This window comes from Rhamphochromis sp. 'chilingali' (assembly GCF_963969265.1).
Source record: "Rhamphochromis sp. 'chilingali' genome assembly, chromosome: 4".
Lineage (NCBI taxonomy): Eukaryota > Metazoa > Chordata > Actinopteri > Cichliformes > Cichlidae > Rhamphochromis > Rhamphochromis sp. 'chilingali'.
The window spans coordinates 12,326,329-12,347,534 of record NC_137948.1 but is presented as its reverse complement, the minus strand read 5'-3'; the positions used below and the strand labels follow the sequence as shown (position 1 = coordinate 12,347,534).

Genomic DNA, 21,206 nt, shown 5'->3' with positions numbered 1-21,206 from the left:
GTGCCATCAATCCACCCGCCCCCGGGCGTGGGTGGCTGAGCACACACTGTAACATTTTGCTAAACCTTAACACAGACAACGCTCTTGATGGTGACTTGTGGTCCACTGCTAGCTAGACCACCAAAGTTTAAACTTTCTTTATGAGATGTCTCATTTACATAGACTGAAGTATTTGTATTGTGAGACATTTAAATACAGAAAAATTTAGTTTAGGGCAAGAAAGAAAAGAAATCTCAGTCACTCTTATATAGAATAAGGAGATTATGAGAAAAGTTTATATTCTTCTTTAAAATAGATAAAGAAACAAGCATAATGAGTCCCCTTTGAACTTTAGATTCTTAAACAATTCTATCCAACCATAAGGAGCACATAGTGTTGCCACGCAGCTTAGCTACAGTAGCTTAATTTTATTTTAAACACCAATTAGTCTGAATGAAAGACGTTCCCTGATCACTTTAACACATTCATTAGTACGTTCGGGCTTACACATCGAGCTGGCAGTCGTCACAATCATTCACAACTCCTACAAGCACAGCGTATAGGACGTGTTTGCATAACAGCCTGATCTGTGCAGTGATAGTACTCGGTGTTCTGTATATACACAGATAAAAATGCGTGCGAGCCTCAGATGAGATGATCTCAGTGTGTGTAGTCATTTGCATGAGCTTTGTCACCTCATGTGAAACATATAGCACATAATACGCATCTGTACATGTGTTCATACATATCTATGTCACATATAGCTCAATTTGATCAGTTCTCTTATATAATGCGCATTATAATCAATCTGTTTTTTAAAAAATGATCAATATATACAATCTGCATGTCACAACTAATCGCAGGCTAAGCCTATAAACGTGTGTGTGCGTGTATCAGGCCTTTCCAGACGGTCTCCAGCTTGTCTCCAGATTGGTCACCGGGGATTCATGGGGCTATGGGGGCAAAAGTGTCATAGCAACGGGCTCTGATCATGTGGCGGGTGTGAAGACCTGCTGTCTGTTCGCTCTGCCATCTTAGTCACACTGGCCCCTTACACACATACAGTCGCACCATGTTTCATATGCACAGAAGAACATTTGCAGCCATCCATACACATGGCCTTACCCAAATATACACAACACACAAATACACATTCACTGTGCTCCAGTGTGACAGAAGGCCCCCCAGATATTGATTCGCTATTGATTTTTCCTCTGCCTCTCTGAAAGATAATAGGACAGAAGGCTAATATGATTAGCCTTGACTTGTGTGTGTATTTGTGTGTGTGTTGACAAGGTTAACACAGTTTAAAGCAGCCATAGACCTTGCATATAGATATAGACGTATAGGTATATAGATGTGCGTCTGTGCACGCGTTGACCGAGATCATTTAAATCTTTTGTTACCACCAGACTGCTGAGAGGGCACAAAGGAAAGTTGAGCTGTTTACTAATCAGTCTCCAAGGGGACGGCTTTGTAATTGCAGAACCAATTTTAAGAAATCCTGATTAGTTTTAAGCTCAAGTTGAAATCTGCTCCAGCTGTTTATTTTAAGGACTTTTGAATATCTGGCTCTTAGTGTCTTATTTTTTCCACAGTTTAAAGTCTTTTAAAACGTGCAAAAAACCCCTTTAATGACTCAAACACCAACAGTAGTTTTAGGTGCCGATGAGCTTTTAATCCAGGGGCAACACAAACTGATTTCACTCAGCTCTCAAGAGATACAAGCGGAACCGGATAAATTCATATTCAAGATTTCTTGAGGTCTTAGTTTTTCCTTCAGGGTTATTAAAGATGATTGTGATGGTTAATAGACCAGCATTTAAAAAAAAAAGAAGATTTACTTTAAATAAATGTATCAAAACCATGATATAAAGTGATAAATTAAAAGAAAAGGACCAGTTTCCTGCACCGGAGTAAACTGACGCCAGCACCCAGCTAAGCAGATGACAATTCCTCTTGCTGGCTCAAACTAATCTCCCGATGTGCGCGCTCAAATTGTATCTTGCATATTGATTATTGATCCAATTTGTTTCAAGCCCCGGCTCAATATTTTGTTGTTTAATGAACCTTCACCGATTGGTAAGGTCGTCTGCAGCTGGCAGCAGGAAAGAAAACTCTGGGTTCGAGTTCATCTCGCCATGTGTGCGTGAGCTTTGATGGTTGTTAACAGAAGTGTATTCGTGAGCGTATGTGCCGTACCGCTGAGGCCCAGTTGCCTTCTCTCCACGTTCTTGCGATACTCTTCCAGCGCCTTCTCTGACAACTCACTGAAAGGGTTGGGAGGCAGGGGAGCCATCTGCTCTTCCTCTGTGGGCACGTATGGCTGGGGAGGAGACAGGCAGAGGGGTGAGGATGGGACACACGTACACAGAGAGAAATAATCAGGAGGCACTGGCACACACTCTGAAATTTAAAAAACAAACCATGTACTAACACACAAGCACACACCAAAGGTACACGTACCAAAAAAAAACATGCACACACACACACACACACAGAGAAAACAACACCGCCTCTTTAGTCATGACTGCACTGACCGACTTAAAAGAAAAATACGTTTTTTAAAAATGGCACAAACACCCACTGTGTCTGAGGATGACAATCATTCATTAGAGGATGACTAAGGCAGCTCGTGTAAAGATAAAACCACATCACAGAATCCACATCTAATCAACTCCACGCAAGATGTTTTTATTACTCACATTCGTGCACACACACACAACGCACTTGAGCTTAAATCTCTGCTAAGCTTTCTGCCTAAAAATGTCAGAAAAAGACTCGTGCTCCAACAAATCATCACACTTCAACAACTCTCACGAATAAGTGCAGTTTCGTTTAAAGCAAACAAGTAATACATTGAAAACAGTTGTCAATTTTAAAGCAAAACACATGCAGTGGTTTTTGATCAGAACGAGTGATGAAGTGTTAAAAATCATAAAACGAACAAAAAAAAAGTAAAAAACTAAAAACAACCACAGACAGGAAAACGTACGTTGGTATTTACCAGAACGTTTATCTGCACCAGATCCTTCAAGACAAAACATTAAACCACGAAACCATCAGCACCACAACTTCTAGTTGAGACATTTTTACTTCACTTGTTCCATTAATTTATACATTCAATTCTATCCTTGCTAGTAAAGTGCAACTGTCAAGAGCTTCATTTCATCCGTTATAAATGTGTTTACTTGTCTCCCCCTAGTGTTCAAGAGATGTCATTAAAGTGGCTTAAACTGGCAGTCTGAACAATTTTGGATAAAGTTTTTTTTTTTAATAGTTTTGGAGAGTCCTCCTCCTCTAATGTTCTCACTAAGTCATTAAGATTAGGAAACTCCTGTAATATGCAGAAAAGCTCTATCATAATCACAAAAAAGCAAATCTCTAATCAGCCAGAACAACTAAGCCCACCTATAAGTTTCTCCTTAAAGTTAGATAAAGATGTCCTGCAAACCTCAACTGTTTTTATAGCATTATCAACACCAGCTATTCTGGATTTTCTTCAAATATCTGTAAGGACTTTCTGTTAATTGAAGAATATCCTGCAAAAACTGTTTGTCATGTACCCCGGTGTGCCCTTTAAGAGGAATTAAAAGTATTTATTGTTAAGTCACAGCATCTAACTGCTTAAACTTTATGCATTTTTTGTGAAAACCTGTCTTGTTAAAACAGATATTAGATGTTACACATCTACAGTTTACCACCAGATACTTTCTTCTTTGAAGCTCTGCTCTCTAAAAACGACGGTTTCCACAGAACACGAGGTTTAGAGGCGAGAAAGAGGAAATTCTCACCTTTCGCGGTTCATCGACAGGGATGCCTGCGAGGTGCTGAGACCGCGGCCCTGATGACATCACATCAAGCCGGTTCTGCTCTCTGATCTGTAACGGGACGAAACACACGGTGACTTACTCTAATAACCCAAACAAGTGAACACAAACATTCTGTCAGGAATCAGGACAACATGCCTGATACAGTCAGATGTTTCAGTGCCTAGTATTTAGTATTTAGTATTTATTTATTTATTGTCATTGTCAAGAACAATGAAATTGCGTTTGGGGCTTCCATACAACCCAAAAAAAAGAAGAAAATAATAAATACCCCTTAAAACCCAAGTGCACATATTTAACCCAGTGTGACTCCAATGCAATAAGACAATCCTTAGCAATAATGTTCGTAGAAATTCAGACAAAGACCTGAGAAACATGACAAAATACAACAATGCAACCCGTTCAATATTATTGTACTGTGAGATATGATATCAGATATGATAGTTATCTATTTAAGAAAGAGGGGAGGGGGGGGCAGGAGGGGGAAGAGAATAAAGATATGATGCACCAATGCAGACCAGTTCATTGCTATTAAGAAGTTGGATATGGTTATTGTCCGTGAGAGGGGGGCAGAGAGTTCAGGAGCCTCACAGCCTGTGGATACAGACTGTTGGCCAGTCTGGATGTTCTGGCCTGTATAGACCTGTACCTTCTCCCTGAGGGCAGCAGATGGAAAAGGTGGCGCGCAGGGTGATGTTGGTCCCGCAGGATACTGTGCACCCTCCTCAGACAGCGAGTGGGGAAGATATTACTGATCTCTGGCAGACTTGTTCCAATAATTCTGCCAGCTTCCTTCCTTTGTACTGATTTTGTAAGATGCTCTAAAACCAGTGCAGTGACAGTTCAAATGTAGCCGTCTTCACAAGCACTGACTACAAATTATACAGTAGTATGATTACATGGGGACCAGACTATACACATAAAAGTATGGTAGAAAGAGACACTCTTGACAACAACTGTACAGTAGGCGATTCTTTAAAATTATTTTTATAACTAATCTACTTTGATACTATAAATGTTAAATTTAGGGGACTGGCTGCTGTAAATCCTCACCTCTGTTAATCTGAATGATTGATTTCGACTGTTTTCTGCTTTGTTTGGTGATTTCTAGATAATCTTTATTGAAACATTATTACCTTTATAGTAAAATTAATACTATTACTATTTAGCATGGCTCTAGTTAGCTACCCCCTGGTGTAGATATGCTCATATTTGGCTTTCAGAATAGTAAAACAAAAAAACCTGATACTTCAAAGTAGCATTGTGGCTGTTATGCCCTCCTTAAACATATGAGGCTATGATAGAGATTTATTTAATTATTAATTAAGTGTTAATATCCTCACACTTTTAAACAGAACCCAGCACAAAATAGTAAAGTGTATCCTACAATTTCTGTCACTCCATCTTTAGATTTTCGTCACGTTGAAAGCATCAAGCGTCTGCTAAAAATGGTAGTTTTACTTACTTTGTTCCTCTTCGCCAGCACTTCAGTGGGATCTGTGTTGAGAGGGACAAACTGATTGGGATCCTCGATACGAATTGGGGTTCCTGGGTCATCTGCCTTCATCCACTGTTAACAGAAGACCAGTGAAAACTTTGTTTCAAAAAATATAATAATAATATTAATAATATTAAAAATAATAATGATGATGCAGCTGAACCCCTGTAGTTCACAACTTAGCCACTAGATGGTGATCTAGTACCATTTGTTCTTAGCACTGGGATGCAAGTCCAGCCAAAACACAGCAGTCCACAGTAGCTGTGGGTATGTACACACCAACTTTCCCAGCCACACTGCTCACCGTGGTTGTCCGGCTGTTGTAGCGCTCCTCTCCACCTTCTACGCTGACCTTGGTGTAGCTGTTGGGTGAATTGAGCCAGCGTGTCTTCTCCCTCTGCTGGCGCTGCTGGAGAAACTTGAAGGGCAGCCGTGTTGCACCACTATCCGCGTCCTCTTCGAACATGAACGCTGTAACCGTGGCGGGGATCTCGACGTCGCTCTTGTGCCTCGGCTTCTCCCGGATGATGGGGTGCCGGTATGCATAGCCTGTCCTGTAGCCCTAAAAGGCGTCGCAGAGGATCACATGTAGGGTTTGCTTTCTTTTATCTGGTTTGTGCTGATCCATACATTTACATAGGCCTTGTCATATGTCACAGTAGTCTCCCCACATCATCCATGACTACTGCTCCAGAATAAGTTTTGTATCATGACATTGATTTCACAGCTGACATTATAAATAATAAACATTCAATCGGTTTCGTTTTTAGTACATGAACGACAGAAATAAGCATTGATTCCTGTAATGCTGGTTGGCCTGCCAGTTTCATAGTTAGTCACATGGAAAAGAAAGACTGTGCTTTGACTGCAGGCTTTCTGGCAACACAGAGGACAGCGTTAGATAGTCATTTCCTGTCTGACCCCCTTTTTCTCTCACCCTTTTCCCTCCATCCCCTTCCTTTCCTCTCTCTCTCTCTCTCCACTTTATTCCCAACCATCTTTTTCTCTCACATTCCCATCGCTCGTCCCTCAGTGCACTCTTTTAGTCCAGCTGGTTTTCAGACAGTTTTCCACACCAGGCTTGACAGCGAGGTTCCGTTCTTTTGTCTTTCCCCCTTTCCTTTTCATCTCAGCCCCCACATCTCAGTCGATACTGACATTTCAACCTAACTGAGCTGGCGTGATCTCCTCCTGCAAAATTCTGCTTTATATTCAGACATTTCTAAATATTCACAGCTGGCAGCTTGCCGAGACACAGTATAACTACTCGATTTTTCTCCCACTTTCTCCCTTTTTGTTACAAATGTGCCTTGGTCCTGTCCTGAATCCAAGAATTTATCTGACACAAATGCCGTTTATGAAGTGTGTAAAGGGGGAGAGTAGGAAAGCAAGGGAGACAAAGATGAACTATTCAAAGTTGCAACAGTCTGGGAGGCAGTGATTCATTGAGAAAGCAGAGGGGGAAAAGAGGAGAGAAAGGTGGGAGGGAAGCATGGAGAAAGGTGAAAAGTGTCGGGTGAAGCAGGCGAGCGAAGCACACGCGGATAGAGATGCAAGGAGGACAAAAGGCATGAGAATCTGAGACAAGGAAGAACATTCAGCAAATCTCCAGGGACTGAACCACTCCAGATTTTTAAAGTTATCACTGTACTAACAAAACGCTCCTCCATTTCCTTTAAGTTTCATTTGCTGTTCTTTCCAAAGATGAGCTTTGGAATCAGCACTGCTTCTTTGCATTGCACGTTAAAAGTTTAGTTTACTGTAGGTGGCGCCCTTTTCCAGTATTGTTCACCCACACTAGCCACCACAGCTAGTAGCTGAATAGTTCTCCATCATTAGTGCAACAGAAATAAGACTGAAACAAACAGAAAGGTGAACTAAAACGAACCTCAGACCAAATGTGTGCCATAGTGGTTAAACACCAGATGTGACACTTTTATGAAATCCATATAGGCCTGTTATTATCGTTTTATAAATCAGTAACTGAGTGCTTTCACACTGGATACCCTTGGATACCAGGGATTTGTGTCTACTCCTGGTTTTGAAGCAGGGATCTTACTCATGTTAAGTGAAACCAAGATGGGTTACTTTGCTAAAACAAATGATTACACTCCTGATTTCACAAAGCCACAACAAGTAAAGATTAAAATGATTTATTTTATGATTATTATGCATTTTTTGTGTCATATATATCTTTTTTAAAACTATGCAAGTGTTTATTTAGGTCTTTTTTGTGTCTTTTTCGGGGGGGTTTGTGTGGTAAACTGACAAAACTTTCACTTTTGATGTTTAGGTTTTTCTTTATACACTTACCAGATTATCCAGCATCCTCATCAGAGACTCAAACTCCAGCTCACCGATTTTCCACTTGTATTGCCCAGCCATGTTGACAGCACCCGCCGAGGCGACGGCGAACACTCGTGATTTGTACTTCTCCTGGTCCAGCACTATAAGGTTGTCCACACCTCCAGCACAAGAAATGGCATTAACCTGAGGACAGAGGGAGACAGACGTGAGCTTCTACTGGTGGCTGGTGGCTTACGCAACACAAAAATAAACAACACCCCCCTCCTTCTCATAATACATGTGCGGCATTGGATCATCTATCTAAAAGGAGCATAAGCAGGAACAAATTTCCTGACCATTTCCCCTGCAGACTAAAAGTGTCATTTAGCAAAACCAAAATGAGAGACCCCTCCGGCTACCACGGCATTGAATTTACAGTAGATGACATGCAAACATGCCTGAGGGGATTTATTTCGAGAAATTAAGCTGGGCTGGGCTTTGCGGGATGGATTAATGTTTTCTTTTGCTTGACCAGGGAGAGTCAATCAGGAGATTTGGTTTGCTGTTACAGTGGAGCGGGGGGGGGCACAGCCGTTCATCTCTAAAATCCACCATATTCACCAATGAACAGGAAGACACGCAAGAACAAAAAGCAAGACAACAGAAATCCAACACAGCTGTATTTTCACTTATTGCTACAACTGCCCCTTCAAAATGGAAACAGCTGCACAGCAGTCAGCTGCACCAACCAAACTACCACCGAGCAAAGTGGGCAGCGTTTATCAGCTTGTTACAGTTTGATATTCTGGGTAATTCACGTGGATGTTATTTTGACATGCAGCATCCACCTAATCGATGCTGCAAACCAAGCACACACCCCAAAGTCAATGACACTCACTAATAACCTCCACCAGCAGTGCACTACAACACACACCAGTAAAAGATCCACCATCCTGCAGCCCACAGGACCCAAAGAATCCACTGCTGGACACCAAAGGTCACTTAGAGGACGTCTGGCAATATGTTAACAGGTGCACAACAAACAGATCCAAACCCTTATAAATACACGGCAGTGAGAAGTGTCTGAATGACCACTGAGATTTAAAAAAAAATATTATTTCTTATGTTCCATTTCAAATACTGCTGCAGCTAAGTTGAGCTAATCCACAATCCCTGACAAACACGCCACCGCTCTCCGGGCTTATCGCCATCTTATCGGAAAAGATTACGCAGACCGACACATTACATGAAATATGAATATACACTTAAGATAACCTCAAAATGAACATGCAGTCAATAAACATTCATTCATGCTGCCCAATTCTCACCCCTTGAAATCTTATGTATCACCTTCTGTTCAGCTTTACTAATTAAAAACAAAACACGGAGAACACCATCCTTCTCTTAATGCTGCTTTGGACCAGCGTCAACAATAACACGTCAGATTGTTACTCCCTTCATCAGACTCCTAATAGCCTTATTATAAAGCTGTGTTTGGCCAACATTTTCCACATGGGGAGAGATTATGAGTTAGAGTGTTCTTAAAATAGAGAGGGAGAAATGTGAAAGCAGCTGTGGAGATTAGATTTAGCAGGAAAGCTACCGCCCTCCTGGACTAATGCGTGTGTTTGGAAGCCGAAGAGAGAGAGTGTGAGTGTGAGCGTGAGCGTGTGTGTGTGTCGGGCAGGAATGTACTGGGTACCAGCAGCACTTGGCTCTGCAATGTGTACCTGGATTTCACAGGCATACTGAGCGCTGTAGATGTAGTGAAAGGCCTCTTCGATGGTCTCCCCGAGAGCAACCACGCCGTGATTCCTCAGCACCAAAACCTGGAACGCGCACACAGAAAAAGTCATTGTAAGCATCAGAAGAGTCCGATCACAGAGAGGCACTACAGGTCCATTTCTCTAACTTGTATTAAATGAGACCGTTAGATGGTGTTTATTTTACTTATTCAGCAAGTAACCAAGTCAATGGAAGTACTGATGGAGAATGTGCGTGCTCATGCTGATTTGTATCCAGAAGCTCTGTTTTCTCTAGTTCTTAAAAAATGTTGGCCCAGGGGACAGAAGAGCTTCAAGAGTTTGAAGGTTGAAATCATTATGATTTTATGTATCAACAAGGGCTTGGCCACTGGGTGATGACATCAGAACCTGGCAACAGACAAGCAGCGGAAACTCCCTTGAATTCCCAGAATGTTTTCCAGTTTAAATTCCATCAACCGGTGATTTTTATTTTTTTTTTTAAAGACGCCAGAAAGCAAGACATACACATGGAAGGCAAATAGAAAACCCAAAATAAGGGTGCCTGACTGCCCTACTATTGCTCCTTGTTCGAAATAAACACCCTGATATTTCAATCGTTTTCCTGTCTTAGGTTAAAGGGATGAGATCTAAAACAGGCTTGATTATTTTGAACTACCCCAACATATGGGCCTAAATTGCTCCAAGCCTCTAAAAGTTTTGGTCTGTTGTCTGAAAGACTGCAGAAACGCGACTCAAAGACACATTTTGGCTCTTTTTTATCAGCAAACCTCTGGGACATACACACTCCAGTCTGAAGCTAGAGATACTGGTAGAAAGGTTTTTAATACATCTGCACAAAGCTAAGTTTATTGTTTGCACTTTTTATTTACCGTGTGGATTCTTCAAATCGCAAACCAATTATGCAAAAGTGATGGAAGATGTTGCACAATGTTTAGTCTCCTCGCTTCGCCTACCTTTGTTGTTGGCCCCAGGGCCTTCTGTAGCTCTATGCGCTCATCCTGCTCATCCAGACTGCCCTGGTAGTTGTAGTAGGCAATATCACCCAAGATCAGCGCCTCTTGGGAAATGGGCAGGATACCACACTTCATAGATGACACCTGAAGCAGGAGAAAGGTGAGAAGGAGACAGCAGAGACATGCCAGCAATGAGAAACGTTGACCGGTGGATTACAGCTGTATAGCTGCATTATTCTTTAACGTTCGGCAGCAGATGTTTCTCGTTGGTGCTCCTGTGGGAAGAAAGCTTGGAAACTCTGGCGCTCTCTGATGACTGCGGTGATGAGCCTCTTTGTTGTTGCAAAACTTTCATTTCTGCGCTGTCGAGTCGTTTAAAGATATTCCCTTTTGGTCGAGGTGTCAAGGTAATTTTACGGGATATCACTTCACTATTCAAATTCATCCAGCCTGAAATACCTCTTCTCAAATTGAAATCGCACCCCTCTTAAAAAAAATAAGCATCAAGCACCAATCTGCAGGGAAAATCATCACAGAGAGGTTTGCAAGGTTGGGTATAATATAACGTGTGGTAATGTGAACTTACAGCTGCTGTGGCAGGAGTGTGCACGTGTATGATGCAGCGGATGTCTGGACGCATGGAGTAGATGGCAGCATGGGGGCTGAAACCTGCGGGGTCGATCCTCAGGTTGGTGGAGCCCTGGTCGATCACATCCCCGATGATGTTGACTTTCACCTGGGGAGGCAAGGATAGGGTGCTTTGAGGATATCTGCTTTGAGTGGTTAAAAACACTTTAACCCAAGCAATAAGCGGCAAGAGTACGGCAGGGCTTTAGAGGCCACAGAGAGACGATGTACTGTAAACCATCACAACATCAGTGAAATCAAATATGCCGATACAAAACTAGCTCACAAGCAGGTTATAACCCTGCAGTGTTAACCAAGCAGGCCTAAAGATAAGCCAACATCTGTGAGTATGATGGCACAGAAATCACATTACAACAATTCCTCCTTTCTGTATGCTCATCTCTGGGAAATGAATTTACGCTTTACCAGGAAACATAATAGTGGAACGGAGTGGACTCACTGTGACAACTTCATTACCAAGCAGTTAACAGTTATTCGATTACATGACCGGAGAGAAAAGCATTCGAGTCAAAAGATATATAGAGGACCTGGAGGGACAGAGAGTACAATACCGGGGGGGGGGGGGGGGGGGGGAGAGAGACTGATAACTGGACACAGAGACTGTGATATAAAACCTGGAGGAAGAGCAAGTGCAGATGTCAGTCCTCACAGTAAAACCTAATAACAAACCGAAAACACAACTTTGCCTGCAGACCTTGTGCACAATTGGCATCACTAAGCACATGTTGTTCTGTGATACAAGCCAGAAGCAGCCTGCTCACATTTCTGACCCCCCCCCCCCCAACAAGGTCCAAGAGTGTGTTATCACACCAGGAACACGGCATCCATCATCCAGTCAGAGGCTCATGAAACAAACCCAGTTCAAACTGAGCCAGCTCAAAAGTGTGGGGTTTGGTACTTAAAGTGTGCGTGGAGCAGGAAACTATTTCCTTCCAAAATTAAAGGAATTACATTTTTTTTTTAAACCCCTTCAAACTCTGTTTTTAATCTCTCATCATCATATTACTCAAACTAAAAACCCACCCTTCCCATCCAGGGCTTCTTCAGAGCTGTGCCTCTACTCATTAGCTTTGGTAGCAACAGATCATTTTTATTTTAGGAATAAAAAACGATTCAATAACAAAAACTGCACAAACCTACTGGAGGTGTGGCTTTAAGTTTTCACCTCGCAGAAAACTTGACACTCGAGTATTGATCACTGAGAATATAACAGATTTTTTAAAAGTAAGACCAAAGTGTTACCATGGGAAACTTGCCACTACTCAAACTTCTGAATAAATAATCTTGTTTTACTTGGTTTGAGGTTTATAACTACTTGGATAGTTTAGAGTGTATTTCCTTTTACATCCTTTTTAGATCTGGTCACTACTTATTCATTCTTTAGTAAAACAAGGAAATTCAGTAAGACATTTAACCTCAGAAAACTGCATACGACTAAAAATATTGTTGAAAATTAACCATATTGTGTTGGCACGGGGCCAATACAGCGCCTGAGCAATTACCAGCTCGACTGGTTAATACGTCTCTTTCCTGAAGAGAGTCCACAGATTGTTTCCAATCTTTGGGTCAAATGAGGCTGAAAATCCTCAGACGCATTCTGAGTGGTGTTCAGACTTTTAAAAGGCATATGGGTGTTTGGGCAGATGAATTTATTGATCTTTCCAGCAGAGGAAAGTGAATGGCACTAGCTAAGCGTGAGTAACTAACCCCATCTATGTCTCCACACACCCTCTCCTGACAGCCATAGCCAGCTGCCGTGTGATCGAACACCGTTATGTCACATGGCCGGTCCATTATTGGATCACCCCCGTCACGCCCTTCAAACTTCAGCCCTTCAAACTGAGAGGCCCTTATGGCCGGTGTAGCACCTCTAATCTTAAAAATAAGTCAAAGGACGTGTCAAAGAATCTGAAATGTGTTGCAGCTGCATGGTAGGGAGGGGATTAGAAGCTGATAAGGAGAGTGGGGCCAGAAGCAGGCAGTTGAAACTGAAAAGGAAATCTCTGAATTCCTTCAAGGGTTCAAGGTTGCCTGATTCAAGCAAATCAAAGAGTAAAGAGAGTAATTCTCTCACCTTTTGACTCTGATGTGTAGTCAACAGTAATTTCAATGAGAAGTTTAGAGACATGAAATGGGAAACTTTGCTGTGACTTCAGACTAAACTAAAACAACCAGATGGACCAAACATTTTTTCTTTTCAACTCCAAACTCAAACTGACCTCAGAATCACCTCAAAGCTCAAAGAGTAATACTGACAGGGAGAGACAGATGCAAACTAACCAAAGCCAACTGCACCACAGTTGACCCCAACACAACCTTTGACACGCTTTATTCTGGATGACTTCCTCCTAATCAATTTCTTTGCCTTCCTAAACTCTTGAACTTAATCATGTAACTATTGAGCTTACTAAGACAAAGCCGGCTGAAAGTGGAGAGAGAGATTAAACAGATGGATATAAACAAAGCAGTGCCGGACTGGCATCAAAACACAAACACTAAGGAAAATCTGGAAGTGCCAGGTTACACGAATTTGTTCTGTCTTTCAGCGTATGCAGTGCTGTGGTCAACTTTACTGCCCGACCACAGGATAGATGGATGTGGTCCAGACAAACAAACTAAAAATACTCACAGCTGAATAAGTTTGCCATATACTGCTTTTAAGGATTCTGTGGCTTCTAGTAAAAGTTATAGCGAGTACGTTTGATTGCGTTTGCAATCATGGACATGATTAATTACACTTTACAATGATTTGAGCCAGAGACAGAAGGTAAGAGCATCATCTGTTACTTTGTGCAGCAACAGAGCTAAAACTAAGACTAACACAACATCGTCAAAGGTAAAAGTTTTCTTTTTGCTAATAGAATAACAGAAAAGTATACTTGGGAGGATGAACAACCAAGAAGCCTGAATGGACTTATCAGCCTTGAGCTGACATTTGACAATGAATATATGGCATGAACCAATGAACCAAAATAAATATGAACCAAATACTGCTGGCATTACTGCTATTGGTAAATAAATAAATATCAAGTTTTATCCTGATTATTTTGTTGCAGTACTGAACTATTATTTCTGTGTGCTAATCAAAGACATGTCAACGTCCATGTCTAACTAGTTAACTATTGCAGCAACAGGTTTTTGAGGCAGCAAAGTTACCCTAGTGAAGAGAGTCTGTTCTGGCGGTTTCAGGTAGGTACGCTTGTTTTGTGTCTGCACTGCAAAGAGAATTTATTGTCTGAAATTATTATCAGCAATTTGGCACTTTATTCCCTTTTAAGGAAATAAAGCAGATTTTCAGGGCAAGTTTACAGTGTCTGTGCTGAACTAAAGCAAAAAAGACAAACAAACCCCTATTAAATTAAAAACAGACTCAAAAATGACTGAGTTCAACAAGGACATGTTCAAACCACTCAGCCACCCACGAGGCTTTACTATCAGGAAGTAGCAAGTTAGGCGCAGAGATTTATATCACTACCTTCTAACCACTCTCGCAGGTCAAAAAGTGAAATCAGCTTGTCAGCGAGGTGCTGACAGATTTCACAATCTGGCTGCAGAAGCACACCTGCAGCATATTATCCCGGATTTTATCTGTTTGCGCAGGTGTCGAAGACAAAGTAGGAGAGTACAACAAAGCTACTACACAGAGGCGAACCCTGGTTCTGTTTTTTAAATTGTCAAATGGAAAAAGCAGAAATAAACAGAAGTCCGACAATCGGGATGAGACATGTTGATGAGACAAGAGCAACAGAAAGAGAAAAACAAAACGGAGACAAACCGAAATAGAAAGTGAATTAGAGGGAGCTGAAACGTACAGAGGGAGGTAACGAGGTTGCCAACGAACTCTTAAACCCATTATTGCACATTTAGCGCCGTGGTATGTCGAGCACAGCTGAAACTGGGGAGACCGACAGACTGAACCACCTACAGTGTTTGCTGACAGAGAAACAGAGCGGCTAATGTCAACATGAGAGGTGCCGGTGACACAGAACATGATAAACACGTACACAAAAGGGACAGTCAGAGAGAGACGGTGGGATCTCGTGCACAGAGAAGACCAAAAAGCACTGGAAAAAAGTTCATCTGGTAATGGGAGAGCGCTAGTTGAGTAAAGCAAATGCAAAGCCATTACAGTCCAATGTAATGCTGGCACAGTTACACAGAGAAGGATGCTGACGCAGACATTTACGATGCATTTCATTTGTAGCAAGAAATTAAATTAACAGGCAGAGCTTGTAGTTAAAAAACTGTCTTTGGATGAGACCACAGTGGCTCGTGTTTCTTACCAGGTTTGAAGCAGATGCCTCAGCAAATGAGAGTCCTCTGGGGATGATCAGGATGTGGTCTTGTTCTTTACTGACTCGGCCCTAGGAGAAAACACAGATTGAGGACTAAAGGTTACTTTTAGTTAGAAAAAAAATTAACCAGACCCAAGTTGGGACTGCATTAGAATAACAAAGCATTAAGAAAGAGTTGAAATATGGACTAAACAGTCAGATCTGCAATTAAAACATGCTTGCCAGCAACCTCCCTGTACATTTCTGTGGGCAACAGGGAGTCAGATACAGCATGAAATGGAGGAACTTGGGTGGAAGTGGACTGCAGAGTGGTTTGCCGTGGTCCAACCACTATGGGGAGTCTAAAGTGGCTCAGATAGCGTGCCTTATATGAGACAGCCATTTGTATGTGTAGAAGTGTATCAGCTGAGCCATCAGCTGATGTGGTCACAAAGAAATTATTGCAAAATGCATTGAGGCATTGTAAAGTCATCACTACTAGACTTTCTTGGGAATTTTGCACGGCACTTAAATAAAAAAAAAGAATAGTGCAATATATAGCATTTAAACAAAGGCATAGAATAGTAGAGGACATTCTGAAAGTCTGTGTGGACAGTTTTTGAACTGTAGTATCAGTTTTCTGTAGAAAGTCAAAGGTTACAATAATCTTTGTTGTGAATGACAAGCCAGGTATTTAAGTTGTGATATTAAAGATGTTTTTGTAACCTCGAGACAATTACTGTTAGACTGAAACACCCTTGAAATGACAATAAAAGCTTTCTCTGCAAACAGACCCTCAATGTTTGTACCCGGAAATAATACAGGAGACGGTAAAATTTATGAACTAGATAGATAATAGGGAATTTCCAGTACATCTGTGCTTTTGGAGTAGTGTCTTACTGTGATGTAGGAGTTGGCGAAGTGTGCCCAGCTGAACAGGTCCACCAGTCTGTAGAGGCTGGCCAGTTTACAACGTGTCAGCTTCTCGCCTTTCACCATCGTGGTGGATTCCACTCCGTACAAGTCGTTGATGGGAGTGACCATCCCCAGGCCTAAATGATCATGGACGATGAGAGGAGGGGGAGCAGGAATGTTAAAAATGCAGATTGCGGATCAGGTGGTATTAATATCAGTGACAACCATTCAGGACCAGACATCTGTAGCTAGCATCTGGATTTGTATCTAATGGTGTATCTGACTCTACATGAGAATCCTAATTTACACAGTGGGGTGATGCGAGCAGCACTCAGTCCTTTAATGCCTTTTGTTGTCTTTAATTACAATATTTAAAAAATTAGCTAAACCAAAAGGCTACACAGTTTCTGACGTCTAATTTAGCATTAGTTGTGCATTCCAAGGCTTTGACTTCACATATGGGACTCTTGGACAGAAATTGCAAAGGATCAAAACCCATGGAAATATGCACGGCTTTTCCGGAGTCTGGGGCTGGGATGTCTAAGAGTATTTATGCCCTTAAGCACACAAAGCTCATGTTTGTGTATAGATCTCCTATATTCCAATATTGAGGCTGTGCTTTTGTTTTTCAGTGCAGTTCAAAGTTATTGCACCCAGGGCGCGGATGGCATGTGTTAGTGTCTGGTTGTCTGGGGTAACGAGCACAGTGACCACTTACTGAGGGGGGAAGTGTTGAAACCGGCAACTGTGCTGGCCATAAAGAAGTCTGCAATCTGCCTGAGGGCCAGCAGGCCAGTGGGGTTGTTCCCCTTCCGTTGCTGCTCTTGGATCAGGCTCTCCAATTCCTCCTTGAAAGCCTGAGAAAGATAGGGAAAGACAAAAGGTTGAGAGGGGACACGAGCCAACTGAGAACGTAATGTGTCAAGAACTACAAATCTAACCCTCAAATTAAGAAAAGCAACAGTAAAAAGGATTTACCGGTTAATCTTCACATTGTGACTTTTAGCACATTATCAAGCCTCGTTTAAAAAAAAAAACAAAAACAAACATTTTTATTCCATATATAAAAATGAGCCTTTACGTTCAACACAGGGGGCTTTAATCAGGTGTTATGCAGCTTAACTGGGAGACACACACCCACACACACACACAAAACGAAAACATTTCACTGAAACTGGACATCCAGGTGTATTAATCTCAAAGTGAGGCAATATCACAAAGGAAACTAAGACTATGGCGAGACAGATGAAGATAGGAGGGAGGAGAAAGGAGTAGATTAGTAGTGACAGAGAGATAAAAGAGCAAAAAGATGTGGGAACATTCAAAGAGACAGGAAGAATGCGAGTAAAGACAGGAAGATCGTGGGAGACGTGCTAATCACAGATTAGACATCCTATTTGGGTGTCAATCTGAATCATCCTAAGAGCGCTCTACGAAGCTGGGCCCAGATTGGCTAGATACACAACAAGCTCCGGAAAGGTTGCTCGTCTGGTTAGCTCGCTGCTTGTGCTTTGATTGGCTGCTTGGTGTAACTGGGAGAAAGTTAGTTTGTAGCTAATCCTCTTGTCCAGTCATCTGCTGAGTCCACAGACACGATACAGTATATGCTAACAAGCTCTTATGCAGACCCCATAAACGCACAGCTGATTGAGTGACATAATACAGAGTACTGGGTAAAGCATCTTTCTCACAGTGCTCATAAATCAAGTCGAGTCATAAATCCTATTGTAGATGTTAGCGTTTGAAATATGATGGTGTTTAAAACTGCAGGTAATATTCAGCTAGGCTGTATAGATAACAGCAAATGAAGTAATAAACCCATCTGTATCTCCAGATAACCTTTGTAAGGTTTTAACCTCCCCCGGGGGCTTTCTCACCTCTCTACCAGCTGACTTTACTAAAGCTGTAACCAGTACGTGCGGGTTTCGGCATTTAATCACACATGTGATGTTCTTATACAGCACATGCCGACGACAGGTAAAGTCCGACAGTCTGAGTTTGAGATATTTGATTTGATCAGCAAGAGTTTATTTTGTGTTATCGTTTGTTTTGGTTTCAACTTTTGTTTCTACCTTTTCCTAGCAGACCTTGGTCATCCAAATAGCCTCATCAATGAGGTGTTGTAGGTAGGTAATTGCAAATAAAAGGTAAGTTGTTACTGATATACCATCAAGCTAAAGCTAAGTGATTATCAAATCACAGATACTGTTAGCATGTATGACTTAAGGTTTAAATAACTTGTGTAACTTATTTTAAAACCAAAAGATCAGAAGTGTTTGACACATCTTTACTGACTTCTATTCCTTCTTAGTGTTTATGTGCCATTTAACACAGAGTCTCTTCTAAACACATCTGTCCAGATCAATTAGTTGTTTTCATCATCTATTCATCTCATACACCTTTACATTTCCGTCTATCAGGTAAATCATTAAAATCTTTAGTTTTGTCTCCAATTGAACTTGCCATCATCACTGACAATAACAAAAACACTATGAAGCCTCTTTAAAGTCCTGATTGAAACTTAACACCAGTGATGGAAACCTCTGGAAAGAAAAGAGCACCGCAAGAAAGCTGAATGAATCCACAAACCCTTTTTCCGAGCAATGAAGCCTCCAGTAGGAAAACATCCAATATTGATACCTTTATTTCAGTACTTATGCAACAGTCCACACACTCCCAGTGGAGCTGCATTAGTGCACAAAAACATCACTGACACTTAACTTCCTCTTTTGCCCTTCAGTCACCACACTGGGATGAGTCCATTAGTGTTATGCGAATGTTTTGTCGTTAAATGTGGATCAACCCCCTGTGTCAGGACACTGCTGGTTCTGAACTACAGCCAGACATTCCTCCATCCCTGGTGGTGAGGTTGCTGGAGCAACTGGTCTGCTGCGGATGTCTGACAGTGGTGGGTCTTCTTTGTTTTAAGTTGCTGTTGTTCTGGGTGTCAGTGTTTCGGAGACTGTTGTGCAATCAGACTGACATTAAAGTCACTGTACTAAACCTACAGTAAATTAGAGCCGTGACTCAGAAACGTATCACTGCGGCAGAATCCGTGTTCCCGACTCAACTACAAAGTTCAGTCTGTGCCTAAAAGTTCTCTCTAATCTCAAACTGCGAGCTTGTCACTAGTTGTTCTTGTGAAACTGATGACATAACATGAGCAGAAATCCCATCATTTGGTACAGTTAAACTTTTGACATTGACATTCTACCGTTCCTTAGAAGTGGCTAACATTTAGCTATTTAAACACTTAGCACATACCCACCAGAGTTGTGGGCCTGGACACTACGCTGATAATAAGTCCAGTATACTGCATTTCTGACCTTTTCTCATTAAGTGCTGAGGGATACAAGATGCATAACAAATGAAAGGGAAAGTAGTATCAAGTGCAATCAAAAAAGCTACAGCGTTTAACTCTATTGACTATAAATATTCTTCCACCTTGGAATTCACTCATTCCATTTTGCAGTCACTTGTCTCCAGTTGCCTAGGTAACACTAACATATTTATTACCAGGTCATTTATTAATCAGCTGTTTCCTGCGCTCTCATTGATAGTTGCTTCCATCGCTTGCCTGGAAGTTGAGTAAAGTTTATCTCATCTCCAGCCCACTTTGGGTCATTTCTCCTGTAGTCACTTAAAGTTACAGAATATAATTCACGTTCTCTGATCCCTGGTCAACATTTCACTGCGAACACAGCTTAAAGGCAGAGAATACGATTGGCATCATTTCTTGATCATCAAATCCATCCATGTCCCTTGAGACCACTTCTAACAGGATACAGTTCTTTCAAAGAGTAAAGTTGCAATGATTTCCAGGAACATGATTTTTCTCTACAGGGACTGGCAGACACAAAACATTCCAGCAAAATGCCTCTCATGACAGAGCTGCTAGATCAACACACTGTAGGAGTTAAGGACTTTGGTTTTTCCTTTAATTTGTCAACCAGTTTCCGTGTGACTCTTCAGTAGCTGAATGCGCCACCATGTTCAGCAATGTAGACCAAGGCAATGAGCAAGATGAAACAAGAGAGATGTGAGAGAGTTGCAGACCCAGAAAACAAAATAACAAGCTGAATAGCTTCATAGAGCTTACTGGAACCACAAAGAAACCACAGAACCACACGCTATTCATTGTTAAAAGAAAAATGTCATCCCAAAAGAACATGGTTCAGTCATGGTTCTTGTGTTGCTTTAGATTTACAACACAAGCACAATTACCTGTTCAGTACATGGATTCAAATGGCAAACATTTGTGCCAATCAAGTGGCAGAAAACACATGGGCATAGCAACACACACACGCGCGCGCGCACACACACAGGCATCTGCTCTACAATTTATGTTTCGCCATTCCCAAGAAGATTATGACAGCAGGGATTAGGTTCCCACAGAATAATCCAGGGACCAAAAAGTGGATCGTATCATTAATATTCAGCAAAACCTCCACATCTCCACAACAACTAAATGACCGTCACATGTCAAGTTTCCCTTTTAGCCACAGTGCTCTACCTGCTCATCGTTTAAATACAGTTTCCACCTTGACAACCTTGACATGTGGGGGATGGGTGTCAGGTGAGTTTGGTTGTCACCAACAGACAACCAGGCTAATCAAGTCTCTCCACTTACTGGAGGAAAAACAAAACAAAACGATCCAATCAGAGAAATGAGGAGGTGTTTTCATGGCTGCTCCAAAATGCCAACAGCCAATCTTTCAAAATTGAACTGCAGCGCTGCTGAGAATGTTAAGTCGACATGAGGGCTGGAGCTCGGCCAGTTTCTCAGTGGAAGGGTAAAAGCCTGAGGGTGGTGAATATTAAAAAAAAAAAAAAAAAAAAAAAACGAAAAATCAAACTGAGTATCTGTAGGAAAACACAAATGGAGTTTCAGATCTTTAGAATCCAGTCTATGTTATGTTAATTTAGCATTTATTTTATATTACAGTTGGCTGATATCGAGCTTTTTCATGCACATATTTGAGCTGATTGACTGAACCATGTTCTTGTGTGGTCTTGTGTGATTAGACCAGTAGAGAAAGATATTTTTGGTGCTATTC

General features: G+C 41.6%; 1 protein-coding gene across 8 annotated transcripts in view; it reads right to left on the bottom strand.

The window, feature by feature from the left end:
- The window catches only part of add3a (adducin 3 (gamma) a), a 103,497-nt gene that overhangs the window by 4,086 nt on the left and 78,205 nt on the right, over positions 1-21,206 (bottom strand). For 5 of the 8 annotated variants that reach the window (XM_080879589.1, XM_080879590.1, XM_080879588.1 and 2 more), the window contains 12 exons: positions 16,868-17,006; positions 16,135-16,286; positions 15,244-15,324; positions 10,899-11,048; positions 10,313-10,456; positions 9,324-9,422; positions 7,621-7,797; positions 5,612-5,869; positions 5,275-5,379; positions 3,774-3,860; positions 2,975-3,010; positions 2,182-2,305 (listed from right to left, as the gene is read on the bottom strand). In XM_080879589.1, the coding sequence (XP_080735715.1) occupies positions 2,182-2,305; positions 2,975-3,010; positions 3,774-3,860; positions 5,275-5,379; positions 5,612-5,869; positions 7,621-7,797; positions 9,324-9,422; positions 10,313-10,456; positions 10,899-11,048; positions 15,244-15,324; positions 16,135-16,286; positions 16,868-17,006 (1,552 nt within the window). The remainder of the gene's footprint in view (positions 1-2,181; positions 2,306-2,974; positions 3,011-3,773; positions 3,861-5,274; positions 5,380-5,611; positions 5,870-7,620; positions 7,798-9,323; positions 9,423-10,312; positions 10,457-10,898; positions 11,049-15,243; positions 15,325-16,134; positions 16,287-16,867; positions 17,007-21,206) is intronic. The other 3 variants (XM_080879592.1, XM_080879594.1, XM_080879591.1) reach the window with 2 other exon arrangements.